General features: G+C 43.4%; 1 protein-coding gene across 2 annotated transcripts in view; it reads right to left on the bottom strand.

The window, feature by feature from the left end:
* Positions 1-26,010, bottom strand: part of BCL2L13 (BCL2 like 13) — a 103,993-nt gene that overhangs the window by 48,423 nt on the left and 29,560 nt on the right. For both annotated transcript variants that reach the window (XM_029599845.1, XM_029599846.1), the window contains exons 5-6: positions 21,074-21,143; positions 18,174-18,317 (exon numbers count right to left, since the gene is read on the bottom strand). In XM_029599845.1, coding sequence (XP_029455705.1) covers positions 18,174-18,317; positions 21,074-21,143 — 214 coding nt within the window. The remainder of the gene's footprint in view (positions 1-18,173; positions 18,318-21,073; positions 21,144-26,010) is intronic.

Genomic DNA, 26,010 nt, shown 5'->3' on the forward strand with positions numbered 1-26,010 from the left:
ACATATTGTGCCAACACATACACATAATACAAGAGTGATTCTCATGCACAAACACACCCTGCCCTTAAGCATAAACTTAAAAACTTCACTCTTTAATACATATTTCAAAAAAAATAAACAAGCAACAGTTCTAAAGAGACTGATAAAAGGGAAATTGTAGTGGTTAAAAAAAAGGAGAACAAATCACTAACACCAGGTTATGAGTTAACTGGTTGAACTTGAAACATGCAATTCTACATTCCTGCTGTCAAGGAGAAAGTGAGCTTTGATAATGGCTGATGTGACTTAACCCCACTTGCTTCTATACAGTACCTACAAGGATGGGCATTTATTTTTTCCATTTCAAGTTTTATTGATAAACATCAGTGTACAAAACAGGCACATAAACTCTCGGAGAAAATACTGAAACAGAGTGCAGGAATCCCACACGGCAGGGGTAATACCTAGCCCACATATGCTGTTGTATAATAAAACAGAGAAAAATCAAAAAGAAAAATTCAGCAACACAAGATCTCATTTAGGGGTCTCTGGCCACAGAGGAATGTTTAAACACCAGCATTCCCACTACCTGATAACCAATCGACATAGGGTTGTCACACACCATGGAAACGTGGTAACGATCTGCTCTGAAGAATTGCTGTCAAATGCTCTATATGATACCACTCTCTGGATGGAAGACATGTTGGGGACTTCAAAAGAACGCCATTTACATGCTGTTTCTCCCTTCGCTGCAAGCAAACTCTGCATGAAGAGTTTATATTCCGAGTCAAAAAGTGACTGACTCAAAATTTGGAATCCAGAAACACCGCCTGCCCCGTTAAGGACCTAAAAAGAAAAATTGTTTCCACCCACAGCTCCTGAACATGTGGACAACCCCAGCATAAATGAAAAAATGTTCCCAGAGCCCCACATCCTCTCCAGCATTCTTCAGAGAAGGCAGGAAACATCTTATGAAGCTTAGCCGGTGTTAAATAAGAACATAAGAACATGCCATACTGGGTCAGACCAAGGGTCCATCAAGCCCAGCATCCTGTCTCCACAGTGGCCAATCCAGGCCATAAGAACCTGGCAAGAACCCAAAAACTAAGTCTATTCCATGTTACCGTTGCTAATGGCAGTGGCTATTCTCTAAGTGAACTTAATAGCAGGTAATGGACTTCTCCTCCAAGAACTTATCCAATCCTTTTTTAAACACAGCTACACTAACTGCACTAACCACATCCTCTGGCAACAAATTCCAGAGTTTAATTGTGCATTGAGTAAAAAAGAACTTTCTCCGATTAGTTTTAAATGTGCCCCATGCTAACTTCATGAAGTGCCCCCTAGTCTTTCTCTTATCCGAAAGAGTAAATAACCGATTCACATCTACCCGTTCTAGACCTCTCATAATTTTAAACATCTCTATCATATCCCCCCCTCAGCCATCTCTTCTCCAAGCTGAAAAGTCCTAACCTCTTTAGTCTTTCCTCATAGGGGAGCTGTTCCATTCCCCTTATTTTGGTAGCCCTTCTCTGTACCTTCTCCATCGCAATTATATCTTTTTTGAGATGCAGCGACCAGAATTGAACACAGTATTCAAGGTGCGGTCTCACCATGGAGCGATAAGAGGCATTATGCCATTTTCCGTTTTATTCACCATTCCCTTTCTAATAATTCCTAACATTTTTTTGCTTTTTTGACCGCTGCAGCACACTGAACCGACAATTTCAATGTGTTATCCACTATGACGCCTAGATCTCTTTCTTGGGTGGTAGCACCTAATATGGAACTTAACATTGTGTAACTAAAGCATGGGTTATTTTTCCCTATATGCATCACCTTGCACTTATCCACATTAAATTTCATCTGCCATTTGGATGCCCAATTTTCCAGTCTCACAAGGTCTTCCTGCAATTTATCACAATCTGCTTGTGATTTAACTACTCTGAACAATTTTGTATCATCTGCAAATTTGATTATCTCACTTGTCGTAATTCTTTCCAGATCATTTATAAATATATTGAAAAGTAAGGGTCCCAATACAGATCTCTGAGGCACTACACTGCCCACTCCCTTCCACTGAGAAAATTGTCCATTTAATCCTACTCTCTGTTTCCTGTCTTTTAGCCAGTTTACAATCCACGAAAGGACATCGCCACCTATCCCATGATTTTTTACTTTTCCTAGAAGACTCTCAAGAGGAACTTTGTCAAACGCCTTCTGAAAATCCAAGTATACTACATCTACCGGTTCACCTTTATCCACATGTTTATTAACTCCTTCAAAAAAGTGAAGCAGATTTGTGAGGCAAGACTTGCCTTGGGTAAAGCCATGCTGACTTTGTTCCATTAAACCATGTCTTTCTATATGTTCGTGCTTTTGATGTTTAGAACACTTTCCACTATTTTTCCTGGCACTGAAGTCAGGTTAACCGGTCTGTAGTTTCCCGGATTGCCCCTGGAGCCCTTTTTAAATATTGAGATTACATTTGCTATCCTCCATTCTTCAGGTACAATGGATGATCATATCACCCCAATTCTCCACCATCTCCACTGGCTTCCAATTAAATACAGGATCCAGTTCAAGTCTTTAATGATGATACATAAGGCCTTACACAACATCGCACCTCTCAACCTAACATTCCAAATTCAATTACACACATCTGTGAAACCAACCAGAAGCGCCTATCAGAACAGACTAATCACACAACCTGTGAAATCCGTTCTGAGGAAACGTGCATTATCCACAGCGGGCCCTTCACTTTGGAACTCGCTCCCTCCAGACCTTCGTTTAGAACCATGCCACTCTACATTTAAAGGGAAACTTAAGACTTGGCTTTTCAAACAAGCTTTCCCCTAGAGCCAAGAACACGAAGAAAAGTCTTTTCAAGCCCACAACGAGTTATTCAGATCTATTTTTTTCTTCCTTTGTTAATCAGAAATTTACACATGCTGACTTCAATGTAAAACTTATTACTTTGTTTTTGTTCAATGTAAAACTTCTTTTATTCTGTTCTATGTAAACCGCTATTTGTAGCGATAGTTACTGTTCTTTGTGAACCGGGGTGATATGTATATTATACAGGAACCTCCGGTATATAAATTAATTTAAATAAATAAATAAATGATTTTAATGATAGGTTACAAATTTTTAATAATAGGTCTGAAATTTCATTTTTTAGTTCCTTCAGAACTCTGGGGTGTATACCATCTGGTCCAGGTGATTTACTACTCTTCAGTTTGTCAATCAGGCCTAGCACATCTTCTAGGTTCACCGTGATTTGATTCAGTCCAACTGAATCATTAGCCATGAAAACCTTCTCCATTACGGGTACCTCCCCAACATCCTCTTCAGGGGCATGATCTCACCAAATGAAATTGCCCATCCCTGTCCCTCTTATCCCACCAACCAAAAATTTATCAATTAAAAAATAATCCAGTCTGGAATAGGATTGATGGGCTTTGGAGAAAAATGTGTAATTGCAAGTAGTTGGATGATTTAAATGCCAGATATCTACTAACCCCCTATCCAGCAATAAATGTTTCAAGGCTTGCCGAGACACTCTCGAACCCTCGAATTATCCAGATAGGGATAGTGTGTGAGGTTAAAGTCGCCTCCAATAACTAAATGGCCCTCGGCCCACCCCTCCATTAGTTTAGAAATTTTTGTCAAAAATGGACCTTGCCCTTAATTGGGAGCATAAATGTTTAGCAAGGGAGACAAAGTATCATATATAAGCAATGTAATCGCTATAAATCTTCCTTCTTCATCTCTCAAGGTAGCCTTAACACCAACCACCAGATTTTTGGAAAACAATATCCCTACCTCACAATATTTATGTCTCACCGAGGCAGAGGCCAAATATTGCTGTGGGAACTGCTGAGACCAGAGAACTCCTTTATTACGCCTCCGGAGATGAGTCTCTTGGCTAAAGACCACAGAAGCTTGTAAACGAGCCATTTCCTGCACGAATAGGCTCCTTTTTCCAGGGGAATTAAGCCCCTTAGTGTTAATGGAAACAACCTTCAAGGTATCCATGATAAAATCTCTATCCTGGGCAAAGACCTTGTAGCCCAAATTGAGACCCCTGATGACCAAACTAAAATCAGTACTAATCTATGTATTGCCGCTGTCATAATGACTACAGCCCACCACATTGAATACTGGATATTTCCCCCCCTTCTCAACACCCTCCCCAACTGTTCCCCCCCCCACCACCACCACCACTTTACTAGCTACTTTCTCTCTAGATAGCCAATCTCCTCCATAAGGAATGATGTCAACCAGAACTACTGTCCCAAGTACATCCCCAGACCCCAAAAATAAGCACTATATACCACATGCTAATGAATGGCATCCCCTTAAATATATGAAAATAATAAACCACTACCATTAAACGTAACTTGGCAGCGCAATCCTATAACACGCACTGAGCAACACAGAAAGTCCAAGAAAAACATTGAGTCCTTCAAGCTGGGTTGTCTTGAAAAGAAGATGCAGCAGAAGAAAAACCGTTTGACTGCCTCTTCAGCCTCTTGCCTCCAGTCGCCCCCCTCTGCCATCTTGTCTGCATAGAACCTCCACACAACTGCTTCGCCTCGCATAGACCAGGTTCTCCCCTCGCTGCAATCAACCCAGCAGCTTTCAGGATCTCTGACACTTCTGCAACTGTGCATACCCTGGACGTAACTCCTTCAATAGGGTGAATGGAAACAGCCAGCAATTACGCAGATTCCGCGAACAGAGCTCTGAAATGATGGCCTTAAAAGCCCTTCTCTTCCGAATGGTAATCGAAGATAGATCCTGAAATATCTCGATCTGATGCCAAGGTGAGGGCTCCTTGCTGTCTAGCCATAAGAAACAATTTTTCATTTATTGGAATTCTTGAAAGAAGGCTATAATATCTCTAGGCAATGAACCATGAGGTGCCCCCAAGACCCTGTGGGCTCTCTCCAACTGCATTTTTGGGGATTCCATAGCCTGCTCACCCCTCAGCAAAAAGATTCACAGATACTTTCCACAACTTTGAATCCTCATGTGATTCTCCAAATCTTCTAAGCATTTCTGCACATCTTCTTGAGAAGTGTGAAATTTATTATGTGCCTCGCTGACCTACTTCAGTTCCATGGCATGATCATCTAGCTGAGATTCAGCCTCTTCCATGCACCGTTCCAGCTCCAGCAAATCACTTTTAAGTTTAGTGACTGAGTCCTAAAATCATGCCGCAGGTCTTTGCTCGTAGTAACTGCACAAAAAACGGTATTGTCAATCACAGATGAATGGGGGATACAAGAAAATCAGATCAGGAGCTGCCTCGTCAAGCAGCCATTTCAGGAGGTGATGTCACTTCCTCTCCTGATGGGCAAACATTTTGGCTTGAGGACCACATTGAGGGCAGAGTCTAGCAGTGGAGGGAAAGGGTCTCCCCATGGAAGTCTGAACAGTCACTTCCAGCTGCACACCTCTTACTTTCACCATCACAGGGAAAGATAAGATTAGAAGTCCACCTTGGTCTACAATAATTCTTCTTCTCCTGCTGGATGCATAGTGTTTATGGAACAAGGAGGGCTTCCTTGGCAAGATCCTTCCCCTGGAAGCTAGGTTTCCCAGAGAAATGGCTTGCAAAGGTTAATACCACCACAAGACTGAACCAAGACCAAAAATATTACATTTATATATACATGATGCCACTGTACTCTACAGTCACCCCACTTTGGAAATACTAATTACCCAATCCTGTGGACAGGAAACCAGACAACACATTCTGGCAACTACAATGCATAAAACTTTCCAAGATAAGAGGGTTAAGGGACCAGTATTAATACTCCTAACACCTAATTCAGAGCTGTAGCCAGGCAATTTGGCACCTATGGCCAAGTGAAAAAGTACACTCTCACGCTGTACAAAACATGACACCTCAAGCTCCCTCTCCCCCACTCTGTCTTCCCCCCACCAGTGTTCTTACCCCTTCCTTCCCAATCCCAGTGATATTCCCTTCTATTCCTTTCCAGCCACAGTACTTTCACCCTTCCTGACCCAACTCTGGTGCACACACTCCCCCCCACTGGCCCAACACAGGCACTCATTCTCCTCCTCCCTCTCCTTTCCCAAGCTCAACCTGGCACACTAGCCCCCTTACTCCTCTGAGGCTGCAGGCCTTCTCCAGTCCCTACCCATTTTTGCTCTGCCTCTATCTTTTTCCAGCCACAGGACCACAGAGCTACATCTTCTTCCAGTTTGTGGTGCTGGTGTGAGTACTTTGTTCTGGAGTAGCATTGCACATCCCCAAACTAAGCCCATGTACTTAGCTAAGAGAGATCCATGCCAGCACTGGCCAGTGCTCTGGCGCTCATGTGCTGGCACCATAAGCAAACTTGTCAGCCTTTGGAAAGGTAGGTTGAGAAAGCTAGCATCAGGAAGACAGAGACACAATCATGAGTACATGAGTACATGAGTACACTACCCGCCCAACCACGGATAGTAACTCCATGCAGATCTAGCAGTAAAATAGGGGCCATGATACCCTTCCAGCAATGACGCCTATGGCTCAGGCCATATTAACCATAAAGTTGTTACAGTTCTTATCTAATTAGAGGGTTAAGTAAGGCAATCTTTGAAATGTCTATCATATTTCCTCTCTCACCTTTCCTCTAGGGCAGGGGTGGGCAATTCCGGTCCTCGAGGGCTGCAAACCAGTCGGGTGTTCAGGATATCCTTAATGAATATGCATGAGAGAGACCTGCATACACACTGCCTCAGTTGTATGCAAATCTATTTCATGCATATTCATTAGGGGTATCCTGAAAACCCGACTGGTTTGCAGCCCTCGAGGACCGGACTTGCCCACCCCTGCTCTAGGGGATACATGTTTAATTTTTAAGTCTATCCCCATATGTTTCAGAACAAAGACCACTGACCATTTTAGTAGCCATTCTCTGGACTGACTCCATCGTGTTTATATCCTTTTGAAAGTGCGGTATAAATAGAAAGGAGTCAGTCCAGATATTCAAATATCTCCAAGGTTTTTCATGCTCAGGAGATCATGTGATGAGGTTGAAATGGGGTAGGCTCAGGCGTAATCTTAGGAAATTGTTTGTTTTTGTTTGTTTTTTAATAGAGGGAGGTAGATGCATGGAAAAGCCTCCCAGGGGAAGTGGAGGTAAAAACAGTGTCTGAATTCAAAAGCATGGGATAAATACAGGGGATCTCTAAGGAAGTGATTAGAATTATAATGCTAAATTAATTGGACATGTGGGCAGACTGAATGGGCCAAACGGTCTTTTTCTGCCATCATGATTCTATGTGTCGCCACACTTCCCAGTCCCCCGCTGGCCTAGCTGCTCCCCCGGCCCCAGCAAAATAGGAATTTATCTTCCGCTCGGGCTTAAAATGCTGACAGCCAGGGCGGAACGCGGCAGGAGAGCTGGAGTCAGCAGCACCAGCATGGTCTCTTCTTCCCACCCCCCCGCGGCCTGGAAGAAGAAGTGGTAAGCAGCGGCCGCACGCGCATGGGAAGAAGAGACCATGCTAGTGCAAGCAGCAACGACCTGAAGAAGAGAAGTGCGGCCTGAAGAATGAGCAGCGCGGCACGGAGCAAAAGAGGAGAAATGTCAGCCCCCGTGGCGATGGGACTCCTTTCTTGAGGCCATGAGGGCTGTAAGTGGAGAAGGCTGCTGCTGCCACTAAGGCTGGAAGTAGAGGAGGCTGCTGCTGCTGCTAGTTCAGTGGGGGGAGAGAGAGAAAATAAGTAGCAAGTATATGTATTTGAGATCCTGTGTGTATATGAGAGACAGCATGTATGTAAGCGAGTGACTGAGAGCCTGTGGGCCAGATTTTAAAATCTATGCCCGATTTTATAACATCCGCGCGTGTGTTATAAACTCCAAGGTCGGCGCGCGCGTAAGGGGGTGCACAATTGTGCAACTTGCGCGCGCTGAGCCGCGCAGCCTTCCTCTGTTCCCTCCGAGGCCGCTCCGATATCAGAGCGGCCTCTGAGGGAACTTTCCTTCCGCCCCCCCACCTTCCCCTACCTAACCCGCCCCCCAGCCCTACCTAAAACCCCCCCTTACCTTTAATTTTTAAGTTGCGCCTGCCTCCGGGCAGGGGTAGGTTGCGCGTGCCGGCCTGCGATCCCGGGCACAGCGGCAAATGGCTGCTGTGCCTGGAGGCTCCGGCCCTGCCCCCACCCGCCCCCTTTTTCAAGCCCTGGGACATACATGCGTCCTGGGGCTTGCACGGGGGGGGGGGGGTGTTTAAAGGGTTAAGCGCGTAACCCTTTGAAAATCTACCCATGTAATTGAAAACCTCTGTGTGAAAGAGTGTGTGTGTGACTGAGAGCCTGTGTGTATAAGAAAGAGAGAAAGCATGTGTCTGTGTGTGATTGAAAGCCAGTATAGGTGAGAGAGTATGTGATTGAGAGCCTGTGTGTAAGTGGGAGAAAGAGAGAGAGCATGTGTGTAAGTAAGTGTGTGAATGAGAGTCTATATGTGAGAGAGAAACAGCATGTATGTAAGTGTGTGATTGAAAGCCTGTGTGTGTGTGTGTGAAAAGACAGACAGCATGTGTGTAAATGTATGATTAAAAGCCTATATAAGTGAGAGAGAAAAAGCATGTGTATATCTGCGTGATTGAGAGAGCATGTATATATGTGTGTGATTGAGAGCCAGTGTGAGAGAAAGCTTGTGTGCGACAGAGGAGAAAGTTGCAAGCAAACCATCCTTCCTCCTGCTAATTCAAAACAATCTCAGGGTACCTGGATATCAAATGTTCCCAGGTATGCAGAGCAAAGCATTTTTTTTATTCTTATTATTTTTCATTATTGGGTCTTTGTGCCTGCTATTTTGAAATGTTTTATTGGTATCTAGAAATTTTTTATATGAGTTTTTAATTATTGGATATTCCATTCATCAGCTGTTTCAAAATAATCTGTTCTTTTTATTATTATGGTTTTTTTGCTATTGATTTTATATTTCTTGTTTTATTTTATGAGGACTGGTCATGTTTCTCTTTTTCCTTTGTTGCACTGCATACAGACTCTCTGGCTTGTTACGGTTTCCAGTTCAGTTTTTGTCTGCATGTTTCTATTTATGCTTTATGGTCTCTTTATTCTTTGTTAGGTGAGGGTCTGGCACATGTGACTGAGGTGAGGTATTCTGCTGGCGTGTAGTTTCTGTGTAGGACTCTATAGCAGCCATTTTCCTAATAGGAGTTGTATTGGTGTTTTAAGGCCTGTTTTAATATTTACAGTGTTGCCTTTTCTTAGGTAAGGTGGTTACTGTTTGAGTGCTGGAAGTTGGTGCTGTTTTGATATGGGAGATTTACTATTTATGCAATTTCTGTTCAGACAGAGTACTTATCTTTCCCTTGTTCATTGTAATGAGCAGTGTGTCACACATGTGAGCGTGTCACACATGTGAGCGTGGTCTCTCAGGTGTGTCATGACGGGAAAAAGGTCTAAAGGAAGGCAGAACCTGGAATTGAGGATGAGCTTGGAAACAAAATTCAAGACAGTTTATTGCTCAATCAGATGAAAATGTCTAGCTGCTTGACAAATGTTTTAGACTGTAGAAAGCTGTAAAGGATTCACTACTGCTGGGATTATCTATTTGTAGTGAGGAGTCAGGGTTACACACACTCAGGCCGATGCAATATAGTGCACGCAGCCAAGCGCACTGTTTAACCCGTGAGTGGATGCGTGTTTGGGATGCACGTCCACAACCCCTTATGCTATAAGGGGATTAGCGTGTCCAACCCCCCGTGAAGGTAATAGTACTCATCACAAGCAATTGCATATTGATGAGGCTAATAGCTATTCTCCCCCAATTCAAAAAAAAAAAAATGTGCGTCCAACGCACACATTTTAATCTGCAAAAATTAACACCTGCCCGGAGCAGGCAGTAATTCTTGAGAAGCCCAAAAAATAACAGAAAGCAGAAAATGCTGCTTTTCTGTTCCTTTTTTCGGTACCTCTGACTTAATATCTTTACGTTAACGTGCACCGGATCCACCTCTCCCGGGTGCTCAATTTAATATTTAAAGTCAGAGGAACTGAAATAGGAGAATTAAAAAAAAAAGCACGTGGGCAGTCAGGTTAGGAAAAGGGATGCTCAATTAACGAGCGTCCATTTTCCTAACCCGTGGCTGTGCACAGGTTACTACAAGGGATGCTCATAAAATTGAGCGTCCATTTTCCTAACCAGCTGACTGCCATCTCTCCCGGGCGCCAGCCACTGAGGCGGCACTAGGGGCGCACAATTTCCCCTAGTGCATCCTTTTTACCATGGCACCCGATTTAAATATTAAATCGAGCACCTGGGAGAGGTGGATCGGCGCACGTTAAGGGAGCAGGTGCTCAATCATGAGCACTCGTTTAACGTGCACCGATATTGCATCAGCTCTGACCAGCACAAAATGGAGCTTAGCAGAAGCAGCAGCAGAGAGCGTTTCTCAAAATACATCAGCTCAGAGCTCCCTCGAGCCGAAAACATCTTCTCTACTTGGATTGACCCCTTGGAATTTTGGGCAGGCAAATTCTCCTTTAAAGCTTCAGGAAAGTTCAGGAAATGAGTGCTACATTTCTCCAGCAGCATGAACTGGTTTCTTGCATGTCTCTTAATTTATTACATTTTAAACAAACAGTCTAAGAATTTCTTGAAAGGAATACAGTGAAGATAATACAATAGATAAAACCAATATAAGAAAAATAAATTAAGTATGCATCATCTGCTACAATAAATAAAAGATGAGGGGAACCAATTCACAAAAGAAATAACGAGATCAGCATCAGTTCTAAACAGGAAAAAGGAATCTGTTGGTGATGGTTAATGGCATCTGCTTGTATACAAATATGTTCTGTATAACGTACATAGGTATCAGTGAAGGAGTATACGGAGAACATCCTAAAGGACCGGATCCAGAGATCTGGCCCGATCCACCTTAAAGCCTACGACAGCAGGGAATCTTGGCCCGGGAGCAGGTCCCTGGGAAGATGTATAACTAGCAAGGCCCAGGAGAGAGCCCAGAGAAAGAGAATACTGCTGAACTATAACTTGTATTACTACATTTGTGTTGTTGAACCGCGAAGAATGGCAGAGCTGTTTTGTTTGTTTTCTTGTCATTAATAAAGTTTATGAAAAAGTTCTGCCAGTCTCCAGCCTGAATTTGTCCTCTGGCTACCCTAAACTGCTCATGGTGCCACAGCATTATTGAAGACTAATTTAAAAATACCACACATTTAAAATATGGCATGTCTCATGAATTAAATTTTCAAATCATATTTCCTATCCTGTTATTTTCTTTATTATTTTATGAAAGTAGTAAGGCACTTGGTAAAGTGACTTGCCTATGATGACACAATCTGTGACAGAGCAGGAATTTATCACTCATGTCTCAGGCGTTCTCTGACTCACACTTCTGTATTCCAACCACCAGACTACACCTCTTCCCATAACTGATCATAAATTCCAAGCACACAGACCCAGCAGAAGTCTCAATGGCTGAGACCTACATAAACCCCTCACAGGAGCAAGAATGGTTACTAATTAAGCCAATAGCCTCAGATGCCTGTCAAAGCCAATTTCATGTACCTTGTTACTAGTCCAAGGTCACTGGAACAGGCAACTCCCTAAAATTGTTGATACACACTCAGCCAACAAACTACTACTGACACCACCGCAAATGAGAAGAGGCAACACGACTACAAGAGGATTTTCCTCCAATGATTCACTAATCACAAGATTTTCATGACTAGCTTTGCAGCTTTACAAAGCCAACTTGCTGGAATCACTTTGCTAATCCTACATTCCTCCTCTGGAATCAGAAACACAATAATTAATTTGGATCCCCAATATCTGGCAGGGAGTCTTCAGCCCGTCATGTTGGCTCGAATGACATAATACACGAATACTAGTTGCACTGCCTAGAGAATGGAAAAGTTCATCATGTAATAGGAAATATATTGGCACATTTATTGCATATATCTAGTACAGCTGTAGGAAAGCAGAGTTGCTTACCTGTAACAGGTGTTCTCCTGGGACAACAGGATGTTAGTCCTCGCACATGAGTGACATCATTGGATGAAGCCTGCACGAACAACCTGTGTCAAAGTTTATGGAACTTTGACTGTGCATACGCCCACGCAGGGTCCCTGTTCAGTCTCATAACATAGAATTATGATAAAAATTAAAACAAAAGTAGGAGAAACCCAACTCCAAGGGATGGCGGGCGGGTTTCCTGAGGACTAACATCCTGCTGTCCTAGGAGAACACCTGTTACAGGTAAGCAATTCTGCTTTCTCCTAGGATAAGCAGGATGGTAGTCTCACACATGGGTGAATCCCTACCTACAGCCTGCTCCCCAAAATAAAAGGGGACCAACAAGCACCAATCAGGTGCCAACGGGCATAACAACCACAGTGCTGTTGGTAACAGAGGGGGAGACAGCCTGAACCCAAACAATGTGCCCTAAGCAGGGAGAGTTGGGTTCTACACCTCAAAGAGATTCTGAAGGACAGACTGGCTGAACCTACTATCACATCAGCCATCCCTATTCAGACAGTAGTGCGATGCGAACGTGTGGAGAGAACTCCACGTCGCAGCCTTGCAGATCTCCTCCACGGGAACTGCTTGCAAGTGGGCCACTGACGTTGCCATGGCTCTGACAGAATGAGCCTTGACATGACCCCCAAGATGCAGTCCTGCCTGGGCATAACAGAAGGAGATGCACTCCGATAGCCAACTGGATAGTGTCTGTTTGGCAATAGCAACTCCCAACCTATTCCTATCAAAATAAATAAAAAGTTGATTGGACTGTCTATGGGCTTCTGTCCGCTCCAGGTAGAAGGCTAAGGCTCTCTTGCAAACCAAAATGTGCAGGGCTCATTTGCCTTAGTGCGAACGGGGCCTGGGAAAAAATGTTAGCAGGACGATGTAGTGGTTAAGGTGGAAATCCATCACCACCTTAGGCAGGAACTTAGGGTGCATACGCAAGACCACCCTGCCATGATAATATTTGGTATAAGGTGGATAAGTCACTAAGGGCTGGAGCTCGCTGACTCTGCCCGCTGAAGTGACTGCCACCAAAAATATGACCTTCCAGGTCAGGTACTTCAGTTCACAGCGCAGAAGCTCAAAAGGAGCTTTCATCAACTGAGCTAGCACCATGTTGAGGTCCGAAGACACAACGGGAGACCTTAGAAGAGGCTTCAATTGAAGCAGGCCTCGCATGACACATACAACTATAGGTTGCACAGAGATGGGCGTACCATTTACACCTAGATGGAATGCGCCAAGTTCACTGAGATGTACTCTAACAGAGTTAGTCTTCAGGCCAGCCTCTGTCAGGTGTAGAAGATAATCCAGCAGTTTTTGTGTGGGGCAGGAGAACGGATTTAGGGCCTTCTGCTCACACCAAAGAAAACCTCCTCCACTTCAGTCCATAGGACTTTCTAGTGAGAGGCTTTCAGGAAGCCACCAGGACCTGACACACATTGTCAGAAAGATCAAACAGCTGCAGAATTAACCTCTCAAAATCCAGGCTGTGGGCAACAGGGCCTGGAGGTTGTGATACCACAACCTGCCCTGATCTTGCATGATGAGATCTGGGCAAGTCCCCAGACTGATCAGTCTCTGGCTGGACAATTCCTGAAGGAATGGAAACCAGATCTGTCTCGGACAATGAGGTGCTGAGATTCATAGTCCCTCGGTCCTCGTGAAGCTTCAAGAGAGTCTTTGTCACCAGAGGAATTGGAGGATATGCGTACAGAAGACCCTTGCCCCAATGGTGGGCAAAGGCAACCGAGGCTGGTTTGCCGTCCGTCCCATACAGGGAGTAGAACTGAGTCACCTTCCTGTTGCAGGGGGATGTGAACAAGTCCACAACTAGGTTTCCCCAGAGGCGGAAGATCCGGTCTGCCACCCCCTGGTGCAGAGACCACTCAAGGGGTCTGAAGGCATGACTTAGCCTATCCGCTATCACGTTCTCCGTTCCAGCCAGATACATGGCCCTGAGCACCATCCCGTGAGTCGGGGCCCAGGACCAGATCTGGACCGCTTCCCAACACAGAAGGTACGACCCTATGCCTCCCTGCTTGTTGATATAAGAACATAAAACATAAGAACTTAAGAAATGCCATACTGGGCTAGACCAAGGGTCCATCAAGTCCAGTATCCTGTTTCCAACAGTGGCCAATCCAAGTCACAAGTACCCAAACATCAGATAGATCACAAGCTACTATTGCTTATTAATTACCGTAATAGTTTATGGATTTAACATCTAGGAACTTATCCAGATCTTTTTTAAACCCAGTAACACTAACTGCTGAAACCACATCCTCTGGCAACGAATTCCAGAGTTTAATTATGCGCTGAGTGAAAAAGAATTTTCTTCAATTTGTTTTAAATTAGCTACTTGCTACCTTCATGGCTTGCCCCCTGGTCCTTCTATTATCTGAGAGAGTAAATAACCGATTTACATTAACTTGTTCAAGTTCTTTCATGATTTTGTAGACTATCATATCCCCCCCCCTCAATAGTCTCTTCTCCAAACCGAACAGCCCTAACTTCTTTAGCCTTTCTCCTCATAGGGCAGCCTTTCCATGCCCCTTATTTTGGTCGCCCTTCTCTGCACTTTCTCCAGTGCAGCTATATCCTTTTTGAGATGTGGTGACCAGAATTGCACACAGTATTCATGGTGCGGTCTCACCATGGAGTGATACAGAGGCATTGTGACCTCCTCTGTTTTATTTTCCATTCCCTTCCTAATAATTCCTAACATTCTGTTTGCTTTTTTGATCGCCACACCACACTGGGCCAACAGTTTCAATGTATTATCCACTATGACATCTAGATCTCTTTCCTGGGTGGTAACACCTAAAATAGAACCTAGCATTGTGTAACTACAGCAAGGGTTATTTTTTCCTATATGCATCACTTTGCACTTGTCCACATTAAATTTGATCTGCCATTTGGAAGCCCAATCTTCCAGTTTCAAAAGGTGCTCCTGCAATTCATCACAATCCGCTTGAAATACCACATTGTAACTTGGCTGTCTGTTTGGATCAGGATAATTTTGTTGGACAGCCAATTTCTGAAAGCTCAAAGCACGTATCTGATTGTAAAGCTGATAAGAGGCAATGCGGACAATGAGCATGGCCCCCTGGAATACTTTCCTCCCATGAGCGTCCATCGCTCTGTGATCCTTGCCCAGGGGTGCAGATGCATAGGTCTGAGAGCACTTGGCCTTCTTGAGAGCGGATTTGACCACTATCAATTGGTGTGACAGCTGATGCTTCTCGAATCCAGTAGCCTGTTGGATAAGGTAAACCCCATCTGCCTTCCTGTTACAGGAGGTACCGTGAGGGGGTTTTCCCAGATTCTCAGCAACTCCGTAAAGATCTCATGCACGTGATTGCCACAAACTGGAGGATTTCCAGCATCTTGTGCCTGGCATTCTCCTCAGTCATCAACTGAAATGGGACTGCTTCAGTCATCTCCCACACAAAACCCGTGAAGGACAGGTACTCAGGTGAAGACCTCCTTTGCTCTTCTGGAGGAGACTGCTATGAAGGGAGACCCTCCAATTCCTCGGAGGAGAATTCTTCAGTGTCGTTCCCCTAGGGGTCATATGTGGTGTGATCCTCATTGTAGTCCACAGGGGATGGGGCCCTAGGTGCTCGGCCTTCGTCCAGAGGCACGGGCATCAGTGGCACTGGTGTTGGCCCTAGCAAAGCTGGACAGTGGGCTGCAGGCCTCAGACTCCCCGCCGGCCTTGATGGAGCTTCCTCCTCTGAGGAACCAGCAACAAGCACTGTATCGTTTGGAGGAAGTATCTGTGCCCCACTGGGCATTGATGGCCTCCTAGGAACCAACACCAGCTGGGTTGGTAACACACCAATAAGCATGTTGGGCCGTTCCAGCAACGGTTCCAGCAGGGTGAGTGCCAGCAACGTCACTGTGTCACCGGCTCAATGCCCTGCAATGCCTGCTCCACTGCCAGCTGAACCCTGCGCTCCAAATCCACCTTGAAAGCTGCCAATGCTGAAACGGACTGGGAGGCAGGAGGGGTGGCCAAATTTTCCTCAGATCCCTAAGGTGGATTGGTGACTAGCACCAGGACCGGTGGAGACCTTCACAGACCCCCAGCATCGATAGAGGATGGGAACTCCTCGCCATGGGGTCACTTCAGGGGCATCACGGCATGAGCCAGCGCCTTCCTGAGCCCAGCACTGTGCATCAAAGGTGCCTGGTGCCGATGCTTCCTCGGCTTCCCTCTGTGCTTGGCCAGGTCTTTCCCCAGTGCAGAGGTCAATGACAAACCTGATGTCCTCGACTTGGAAGAGACTGACAGGGGCTGGTCCCCTGGGCCCTATCCGCTGGCGATATCGATGGAACAGACAGCCCCGCCAATGTTGATGGCTCAGTGCCCATTGGTGTGGGTCCCAGGTTCATTGGTGTCAATGTCTGTGGCTTGGACTTCCTCAACCCAAAAAGAGTTTCTCCATCTTATCGAGTCGAGCGAGACATCCCTTAAGGGTCACCTGGGCACACATGCAGCAACCCCAAATGTCATGTGACGCCCCCAGGCAGAGGAGACACACCCCGTGAGGTCCGTAATGGACATGGTCGTCTGACACTGGGGGCATCAACGGAAACCAAATGAGGCCATGACAAACGAAAAGGTAAAAACAAGAACTGTGACAGCTGGCGGTCGATGCTGGTGGGCACCGAGGCACTGGGGTAGGGGGGGGAATGGAAGTGAAATAAAACTTACCGAACCGCAGAAAACCCCTACTGGGGCAGACTAAAAGGAAACCGAGAGGGACCTGTGTTCATGAAATTGTGAGAAAACCCAAAAGACAGTGGAAACGTTTTCCAAGACAGTTTCTTAAAGAAAAGCCACAAGCTCACTTCACTGCGAGGTAAAAGCTCTGGGGAAAAAAAGAGAGACTGAAGAGGCAACCCACGTGGACAAATGGAATGGGGCAAAGTTCCAGAAAGTTTGGCATAAGTTTTCCGTGCCGGGCTTCATGCAATAATGTCACCCACGTATTAGGACTACCATCCTGCTTGTCCTACGAGAACAAATAAAAGCAACAGATACAGTCCTGTGGATATGATCTCTTCTGCTTGTAACCAGCATATACAAACACCCAACAATGGAACTCCCATGCCACTGTGTACCAGGAAAAGATGGATGAAAAATCAATAACTGTCTGAAAAAGCGGAAGATGCTTTCATATTGGAAGTGTCTTAATTTTATTTAAATGGTACCATGAAGAGGTGCAATAACCTGTTGGCATGCATATTGGTTTACTACAGACATCAGAGCTCACTGTGCACAAGGTAAAAAAAAAAGGGAAGCATCAGAGCACACTATGAATGAAGGAGAAAGAGGCGTCAATGCCCAAGGAGATAAAATTAAGATTCACACCAACAACAAGACTGAAGACTTGAAGGAAGATGTAACTACAAGAGCGATAATTATTATATGGTCCACTATCACTATTTTTTCAGGGAGGTCAGGTGGAATGGAAACCCTATATAAGATCATCAACTTCTCCAGCTACCACCACCGTTATTAAAAGGAAGACAGTGACCAGGGCTACATGTGAAAGACAAGGAATTTTTAAACCAGCTACCCAAAATTGTATTCTAGACTGGACTGCCTGCACTCAGACCAACAAAATGCCCTACAGTTAAGCCCCTGTGAAAGCACCAATGGAAGTCAACATGGAAGTCTGCAGAGCTATAAATCTATTGATTTAAGGGGTTTGAGCTCCCTCTTCAAAGACTGTGCTCCTCTAACTACAACATTGCAATGTACATGACAATTAACATTTATTTACTTACATACATATATGAAATAATATGATCATGATCAAATAACTAGGAACAAAGAATTTTAAATTAGCTTCAGATATAAAGATGACAGCAATGAAAATTAATTTAATGCCTCTCAATCCATTAAAGTATAGCATCGGGCAACCTTCGTGCCACCATTACTTACTATGCTGCAGCCATAAACTCTTCCCCTGACCTCAACACACACAATACAGATACTTTTATTCGAGATTCTACACTTTTGGTTGCTCCTAGTCCTCCCTGGGGCTACAACTCCTGTGTGCACCTCTCCAAAATATTTGATCTTTCCTCTTTCCACCATGGTGCTGTCAATTCAAACTTTTTTTTTTCCCTTACCCATCCACCTTGCTCAATAATGTAGTCTGCAGCTGCATCTTCTAGGTAGGTGACGCCAAACTGCAGCAGCGTGCTTAGCGGCTGCTGGCCCCGCGTTGCCAATTCCATCAGTAACGACTGAAGCAAAACCAGAGGCACCACAACCTTTAAACAGAAGACAAGAGGCTCAGACTAAAATACATGGAGAGCAACACTATTACAGTTACATACAATGCAGTGCATAAGATACTTCCTGCACCGTCCACTTCATCATTATTTAACATCCCCCAGCCAAATCTCAATCATTTTTGGATCACATCTAAGAAGTCAAGGTGTTGTGCTACTGGCTGGCTGAATATTATATGAGTCAGCAACATCAGTGGGGTGGGGGAGGACTTATATCATTATTTTTGTGCTTTGTGTTTTCAAAAACAATCTCATACACACACATAATGCATTCCAGGAGAAGATATTGCAATTATTTTTAAAAGTAAAAATATAATCAGACATGAAGGAGGGAAGTGTGTTGGGAATACACGAAGGCAAATATACATAACCCTGGAAAATTCAGGTATTTTGACAGGCCACATGCTTTCTGCTGTAAAGAAACAATTACTTTCAAAGCAATCCGCCCCTGGCTCAACTATTTAATTAAGGAACAGGCAGAGCTTCGCCAAACCATCAAGATGCCGAAGGAAGGCTGGCCACATCTTTAACCCAACATCTCCCAAAGAGGCAAGGCACTTCCCTTAAAACTGACCTGGAAATACATTTCTTATTTTTTTATATTACACTCCTTTGGGCTTCCAAAGCCATTGGAACTAACCTCTATTGTGTGCTACAGGGCTATGAGCCTTCAATCGTAATTACTAGGCATTCTCCTTATATTTTTAATTTTTTTTTTTTTTTTTTTTTTAACACCTTCTCTATCTCAGCCACTGCAGCAACAATCTTTAGCCACGAGCCAGAACCACGACTCCCTCCTGGACCTGGTACATGTGCATCCTGGTTCCACCCATTTGTGTTAACAGTGAGCGAAAGTCAGATCTGAGAATCAAACCCAGGAGCTCTAAGTGCAGTGCTGCCAAGCCGCTAGGCTGGGCCAGAGATTAAAAACCAATCCCAGCCCAAATTACTCCATTCTCTTCCCTTACCTCACAAAGCTGAGATAATGTCTGCTGTTCATATAAAACTATATGCCTGGGGTGGTCAACTCCAATCAAGAGCCAAGAACAGGCCAGGTTTTCAGGATATCCACAATGAATATGCATGAGAAATCTGCACGCACTGTCTTCAGGAGACAGTACCTGTCTTGCATAGAAATCTGGAGACATTTCTGTCTGTGGTGCTTTCTTTGATGCGACTTGTGGCATAGGCAGAGGAAGTGAAGGCAGTATCAGTAGAACTGGGAGCAGAACAATAATTCTTTTAACTTCCTCTGAGAACAGCTTCTCCAGCAGAGGAGGATCACAGTACAGTTGTGTTGGTTACTTCAGTCACCAACCATTGTCTTTTATTAGTGAGCATGGTTTAGAGAGCAGCTAGCATGGGTGGCCAACTTCAATCTTCAAGAGCCACAAACAGGTCTGGCTTTCAGGATATCCACAATGAATATGCATGAGATAAATCTGCATGCACTGTCTTCAGTGTATGCAAATCTGTGGTGCCTCTGTGGTGCAGTGGATGTTGAACCATCCACTGCACCACAGAGGCAAATGGATGTAAATCTGTACAGAAAGTTTTACATTCAAAAGCTTTTTATTTAAAGAACTGAAAACATTTGTTATTCACCTCCTCACAGTGTGCACGAAACAAGGAACATTTAAATATGCAGCATAAAAATACAACAATCAAAAGAACAATTTCTTAATATAAGACAGGAAAATACAGCCATATAGTCATCCCTCAAATGCACAATATAAAGCAATTCATCAGAATACTTTTAAATTAACTGGAAAACCATAGCAACTTGCTATTTTCACCTTCCTCTGTGATGCAAAAGCTAAAATATGCAAATTGAAGCAATATGCTTGGCAGGCTTTTACCATCAAAACTATAAGGTTATTTTCATTTAAAATTTAGGGGAAAGTTTTTGTCCTGGAACAAAAGTTTGATAAAATGTCTCTAAAACTGTAAACAAGTGTCTACTAAAGGTTCCAACTGCCAGAAAAGCAAAAAATGAACAACATTAAAGGTATATAAAAGGTTTTTGTCCCCATAGCCAGGTTGGTTCCAACTGAGCAGGAAGGCCAAGTCATGGAAGTTGCCAGGCCAAAAAATGTTATTTGTGATATAAGTATCTCTATATGTTAGAGAGAGATGTATATGATATAGATAATGGTTAGTTCTTTTTTCCAGAATACCATTTTTTGCAGCATATATAACAAAGTTCGCACATGCATCAGTGTACATGCTAGATTCAAGGTAACACCTATCCTTGCAGGACCCATCCAACTATATCCTTCCCCCCTTCAAGATTCCTCTTTTCAAAAGTAACTTTCCCAGTTTACCAATCCAGATGGTGCCCCCTTAACTACAAGCATGTTAAGTTCACTGTTAACCAGATTGTTCTATGTAACGCTCCCATGCGATGTTATGTTTACTGTAAACCGGTGTGATTTGTATCCTATACAAGAATGTCGGTATATAAAAGCTATAAATAAATAAATAAATAAGCAATGATAAAAATTCTAGTGTACAAAGTCAGGTTGTGAAAATTCCCATGGGGAAATCTTCACTTCTGATCCTCTAGTTCAGTTTTTTTTTTTTTTTTTTTTTTTAACACCCAGCTAACTAGTCTGGAAAGCTACAGTGAATATGCATGAGACATCTGCATATTCATCACGAGTATCCTGAAAACCCGACCATTTAGGACTGCAAAACTCTGCTCTAGGATACAGCAATAAACATTTAGTTAATACCTTGTTCCATCCACTAGTGTGACCGGCAATCTCCTGTGTTTGTTCTCTGAACTCCTCATAGGTAAGGACTCTACAAAATTAAACACAGAAGACAAATGATATTGTATGAAAAAAAAACTAGGGTTCCCATGTCACCAACTTTGTAAACACGTAGATAAGTCAATTTAACCTCATGAAATATTATGGTAAGACACAGAGGGATTATCAGACCAAATGTGCTTCCAGTCCTAGTCCTAAGAGCATGTTTTTGCTTCCTTATCTGTGTCAGGATCCGAGAAGTGGCAAATTATTTGGTTCTACAGCACTTTTCAATGGTGATACCATCTAAAGCTGTTTCTCTCATCGTGAAAGAGATTTTCCCCATTACAAAGATCTTGCACGGCCCTTGCCCTCAGATGCATGTGTGCTAATATAAATTCAGAAAAAACCCATTGGAAATGTGGAAGACTAATAAAACTGAAGATTAAATTTGAAGGTTTCCGGCTGTAATAGCTCAACTGTGGAGATCTGAGCAGCCTGCTGGAATACAGAGTCTAGATGAAAATGGAAATCTCAGCCCTTACTCAGCAGTGATACCCGGTGGCTGGACTTAAATGTGCACACAGACTAGATTCGCTGAGGAACTGCAATTTGCCTCCGCTGGCCAAGGACTACAATGGCTGGGCTAGGTGGAAATGTTATAAAAGAGGGGAAAATACCGTAGGTAGTTGCAGATGAAGACTCATGGCACTATAGCCTAACACAGCCCAAAGCTCCAATTGAGCTGGAAGTCCCAAGAGCATCAGAAAACCACGGGGCTAGAAAACTTAAGTGAAAAACGTTGCCCATGGTGGCGTAATTCAGGCCCAAGGAGGGAAAGATATTTGTTGCTACCATGCTGGCAGAGAGGCACCCTGCAACTCTTAGGCAAGGGAAGGTTCACCAAACTGCCCAAGTGTATTATCAGAAAAGGGAACAAAGATGATGGGATTAAAGGGAGAACATTACTTTTAAACCCACTCCAATATCTGTTTTCTTTTAAAATCCCCCCCCAAAAGTTTACAATTTCTAGTTGGGCAAGTGTTGAACTGAAGGTTTAGATCATTTTTTCTATTTCTTTTGCAACTTTTTCAAGAAGCAGATTCACGATGCAGTCTTCCAGCAGCCGAAATGAACAGACAAGTCCCACATCCAAACGTTTGCATTCCAATAGCAAGAACTAAATTCATCAGATGGATGCTTTTTGCAATGTAAAGTCTGTAGGTCTGTCATCTGTCGTTCTGAATTCACCCATGAACCCTTTTCTAATATTCCAGATGGTGAGAATTCTACTAAAAGCAGCCTGGGACAAACGCAGAGCAGACAACACTGCACTTCATCTTCTTTGTGCAGGCTTCCAATAAGGATCAGCACAACAGAGCTGCAGTTTGCTTAGATTCGTAATGTTGGAAACCACATAAGAGGAGCCTTCTCAAGCTGTAACTCTTAATATCTTCTCAAACAGAGAACTGAAATCCTTAAGTGAGTTAGAAGTGAACAATCTGATCTCTAGATCTTCTTGCTTTAACTTGCCAATTAAGTCATTTACAAAATATGTATCTGGCTAGCACTGCTGCTTTAGATTTTGCCACTTTGTTTTATCTATTTTATGGTCAAACTACATATACAGAAAGCAAAGGCTTCATCTCCTACTGAAGTACAACACAAGTATTAATGTTTATTTATGGAACTATAAAGGGATGGACTTAGGATTTTGCCACTCGTAGGCACTTTAGGTGCTTTCAACCCCCTGCCTCCACCTCATGCAAGGGGCTGTTACAGCTGTTCACCGATTAATGAGATTCAGCAGAGCTAGCAAGCAGCCTGCTGCCCCTAAATGTTTGCCACCTGAGGCACAGACAAAATGGGTGCCTTCTGCCAAATCCACACCTGGATCTATATTTTCATCTGCTGTGTTTTCTCAATGCTAATGGCATACTTTGGAGGAGAAAGCAAAGTTACAGGTGTTTTCTAAAGCAGCAGTCTATTTGTCGCACAAACCAGTGAGTCATGTGACCACACAAGGCCCAAAATGGCACAAACTTTCCAGAATTTTATGGTAAAGATTTTACTTCATTTGCCACAGCCCCATAGCTACTCAATTCCTGTCTAGTCAAGTTTATAGAAGAAACAGAACAAATCCTAAAGGGATGAAGAAGGATTTGTGCATCTTCAGAAAGCACCCTTACAGGTAAGCATTTCACTTTCTCTAAACATAATCAGATCGACTAGTCAGATGAGTGGAACTTCCTAACTAAGGGTTATCTTCAACTAAAAAGGGGAAAACAAGATAATCACCAATAGGCAAAAAACAGATCTTTGAATCTCATTTTCTATTTTTTTCCTTAAAGAACAGTGACAAAATGGGACCACAATCCAAAATCATAAAAATGAGCCCTAGGTGGGCAGGAATTGAGTCTTACCTTTTGAAAGGAGCTAAAGAATAGAAAGACCAAAACTAGCATCTTGCCAATCTAGTCAACCATTTGATGTGAATATGAGAACAGAACTTCACATCATAGCTTTCCTTAAGTGAGTCAGAACTAAGACTGGCAATGGACGTCACTATGGCCCTAACCTGGTGGGCCTAGATATATCCCTCTAAAGTCAATTCTGCCTGGACATAAGATATGCAGTCCACTACCCAATTGGCAATGGTGTGCTTTGTCATAGCATTGCCTGGTCTATTACAGTAAAAAGTAAAAATAAAAAGGTGGGTTGACTTTCCAAGGGCTCATGTCTGTTCCAATCTAAAGTAGCCATCCTTTGAATGAAACCTGGAAAAGAATAGGCCTAAGGTAGAGAACACACTTCTTCCGGTTGCAGAAAGAGCTTCAAAGGGAGACTCAAGAGCAATGCCCTTCAAGGCTACTATACACAGGAGTAAGTTTCAGCACTCCAGGAATGCTTGGACTCTGATTCATCTAACGAGTGAAAAGCAATGGAGTGTCATGACTATGTCAACCCAGAAGCCAACCACGCTAACGGGTCTGATCTCAGGATGGATCTTCCTAAGACTGAAAGTGAGGGAGAAACTGGCTCAGCTTTCCTGGGCCTGCATCACTACCTCAAACCTCGGTGTGGCTGGCTTAAACCATGGCTTGGGAAGCTAGAATCAATGTTGGCATCAGAATATTCATTACTGAAGGAGAAACATACACTAGCAGATTACTCAATGCACGTATCAGGGTCACGGAATTCAAAGGTTGAACCTCAGCCCTGACTGCATAAAGGTTGAACCTCAGCCCTGACTGCATATCTGATTCTCACACTTATCTTAAGAATACAGTGATGAAGAGGCACGAGTCTTCTTCAATAAGACCTAGCCGCGGCAACTACAGTCAGCTTCCCTGGATGCATGAATGAGACGATGGTGTAGGGAAGAGGTCTTTAGACTTGTTAGGAACTGGAGAATTTTCTGGGGAAGGGATGGGCTCCACCTTAACCACGGTAGAACCCAGCTGCTATCAATAACATTTAGAAAGGAGAGAGCAGCTTTTACACTACACCATGGAGGTAAGCCAATAGTCACCCAGAAATCATGGTTTGGAGGGAGGTATCTTTCCAGGATACTTGCAAAATAGGGAAATTAGGTTGTAGTTAATGCTGAGGTAGCCCAGATGGATGGAAATAAAGAGCACACTGCTTATATTTTCTGCTAATAAGCAGTTGTGACTATAAACAGATACAAAAATACAAATAAAAACACACTTTAAAATGTGTGTGCAAATAATTATGAAAAATAAGATTGGAGAGTTAAATGTATGATATTATATGAGGATATAGACATTATAGGCATCTCAAGAGACATGGTGGAAGTATGACAACCAATGAGACAGGGAATAAATTATATCGACACAACAGGGCAGATCAAATTGATGGAGGGGTAGCACAGTCAAGCAGGATACAAGTCCTGCAGGATACAAAACACACTGTGGAATTCTTATGGATAGAAATTCCATGTGTGATGGATAAGAATATATCAGTGGGGGTATACTACCATCCAAGATAAGAAACAGACTGAAATGCTAGCTGAAATTAGCAAGGCAAATACTTTTGGCAACAATAATAATGGGAGGTTTCAGCTACCTCGGTACTGACTGGGTCACTGTCTGATCAGGACATACTAGAGAGGTTACATTTCTAGATGTCATAAATGACTGCTTCATGAAGCAGCTGAATCTAAAACTGGACGAGAGGGGCTGCTACTTTAGATCTAGTCCTCAGTGAAGTGTATGATCTGATGCAAGGGGTTACTGTGGTGGGGCTGCTTAACAATGTCAATCATCATGCAATCAAATCTAATATAATCACAGGAGGGAGAATAGTAACATAACTTTAAAAAGGGAGACTATAACAGAATGAGAAAATGAGCTAAAGAAAAACTAGAGAGAGAGAGCAGCTGCTGAAGTGAAGTTTCCACAGGCTGGGAACATCGTTTAAAAATGCCATCTTGGAAGCACAGAAAAGATGCATTCCATGCATTAATAAAGGTCAAAGACAACTAAATGACTACCAGCATGGTTTAATGGTGAGGTGAAAGAGGCGGTTAAAGTCAAGAGGGCATCTTTCAAAAAATGGAAAGCAGACTCATATGAAGATAAGCAAAAGCATAAGTACTGGCAAGTCAGATGTAAAATAGTAGTACAACAGGCCAAGACAGAATATGAGAAAAACTTGCCATAGAGACAAGCTACTAACAACAGTTTTTCAAGTACATTTCAAAGGAAAAGCCTGTGAGGGAGTCAGTTGGGCTGTTAGATGACCAAGGGGTAAAAGGGGTGCTCAGGGAAGACAAGAAAACAACAGAAACAATTAAACAAATATATGCCTCAGTCTTTACAGAGGAGAATGTTGGGAACATATCCAAACCTGAAACATTCTTTCAAGGGGATGACTGAGCAACTAAAACAAATCTC

The sequence above is a fragment of the Rhinatrema bivittatum genome, chromosome 4 (assembly GCF_901001135.1).
Source record: "Rhinatrema bivittatum chromosome 4, aRhiBiv1.1, whole genome shotgun sequence".
NCBI classification, from domain to species: Eukaryota; Metazoa; Chordata; class Amphibia; order Gymnophiona; family Rhinatrematidae; genus Rhinatrema; species Rhinatrema bivittatum.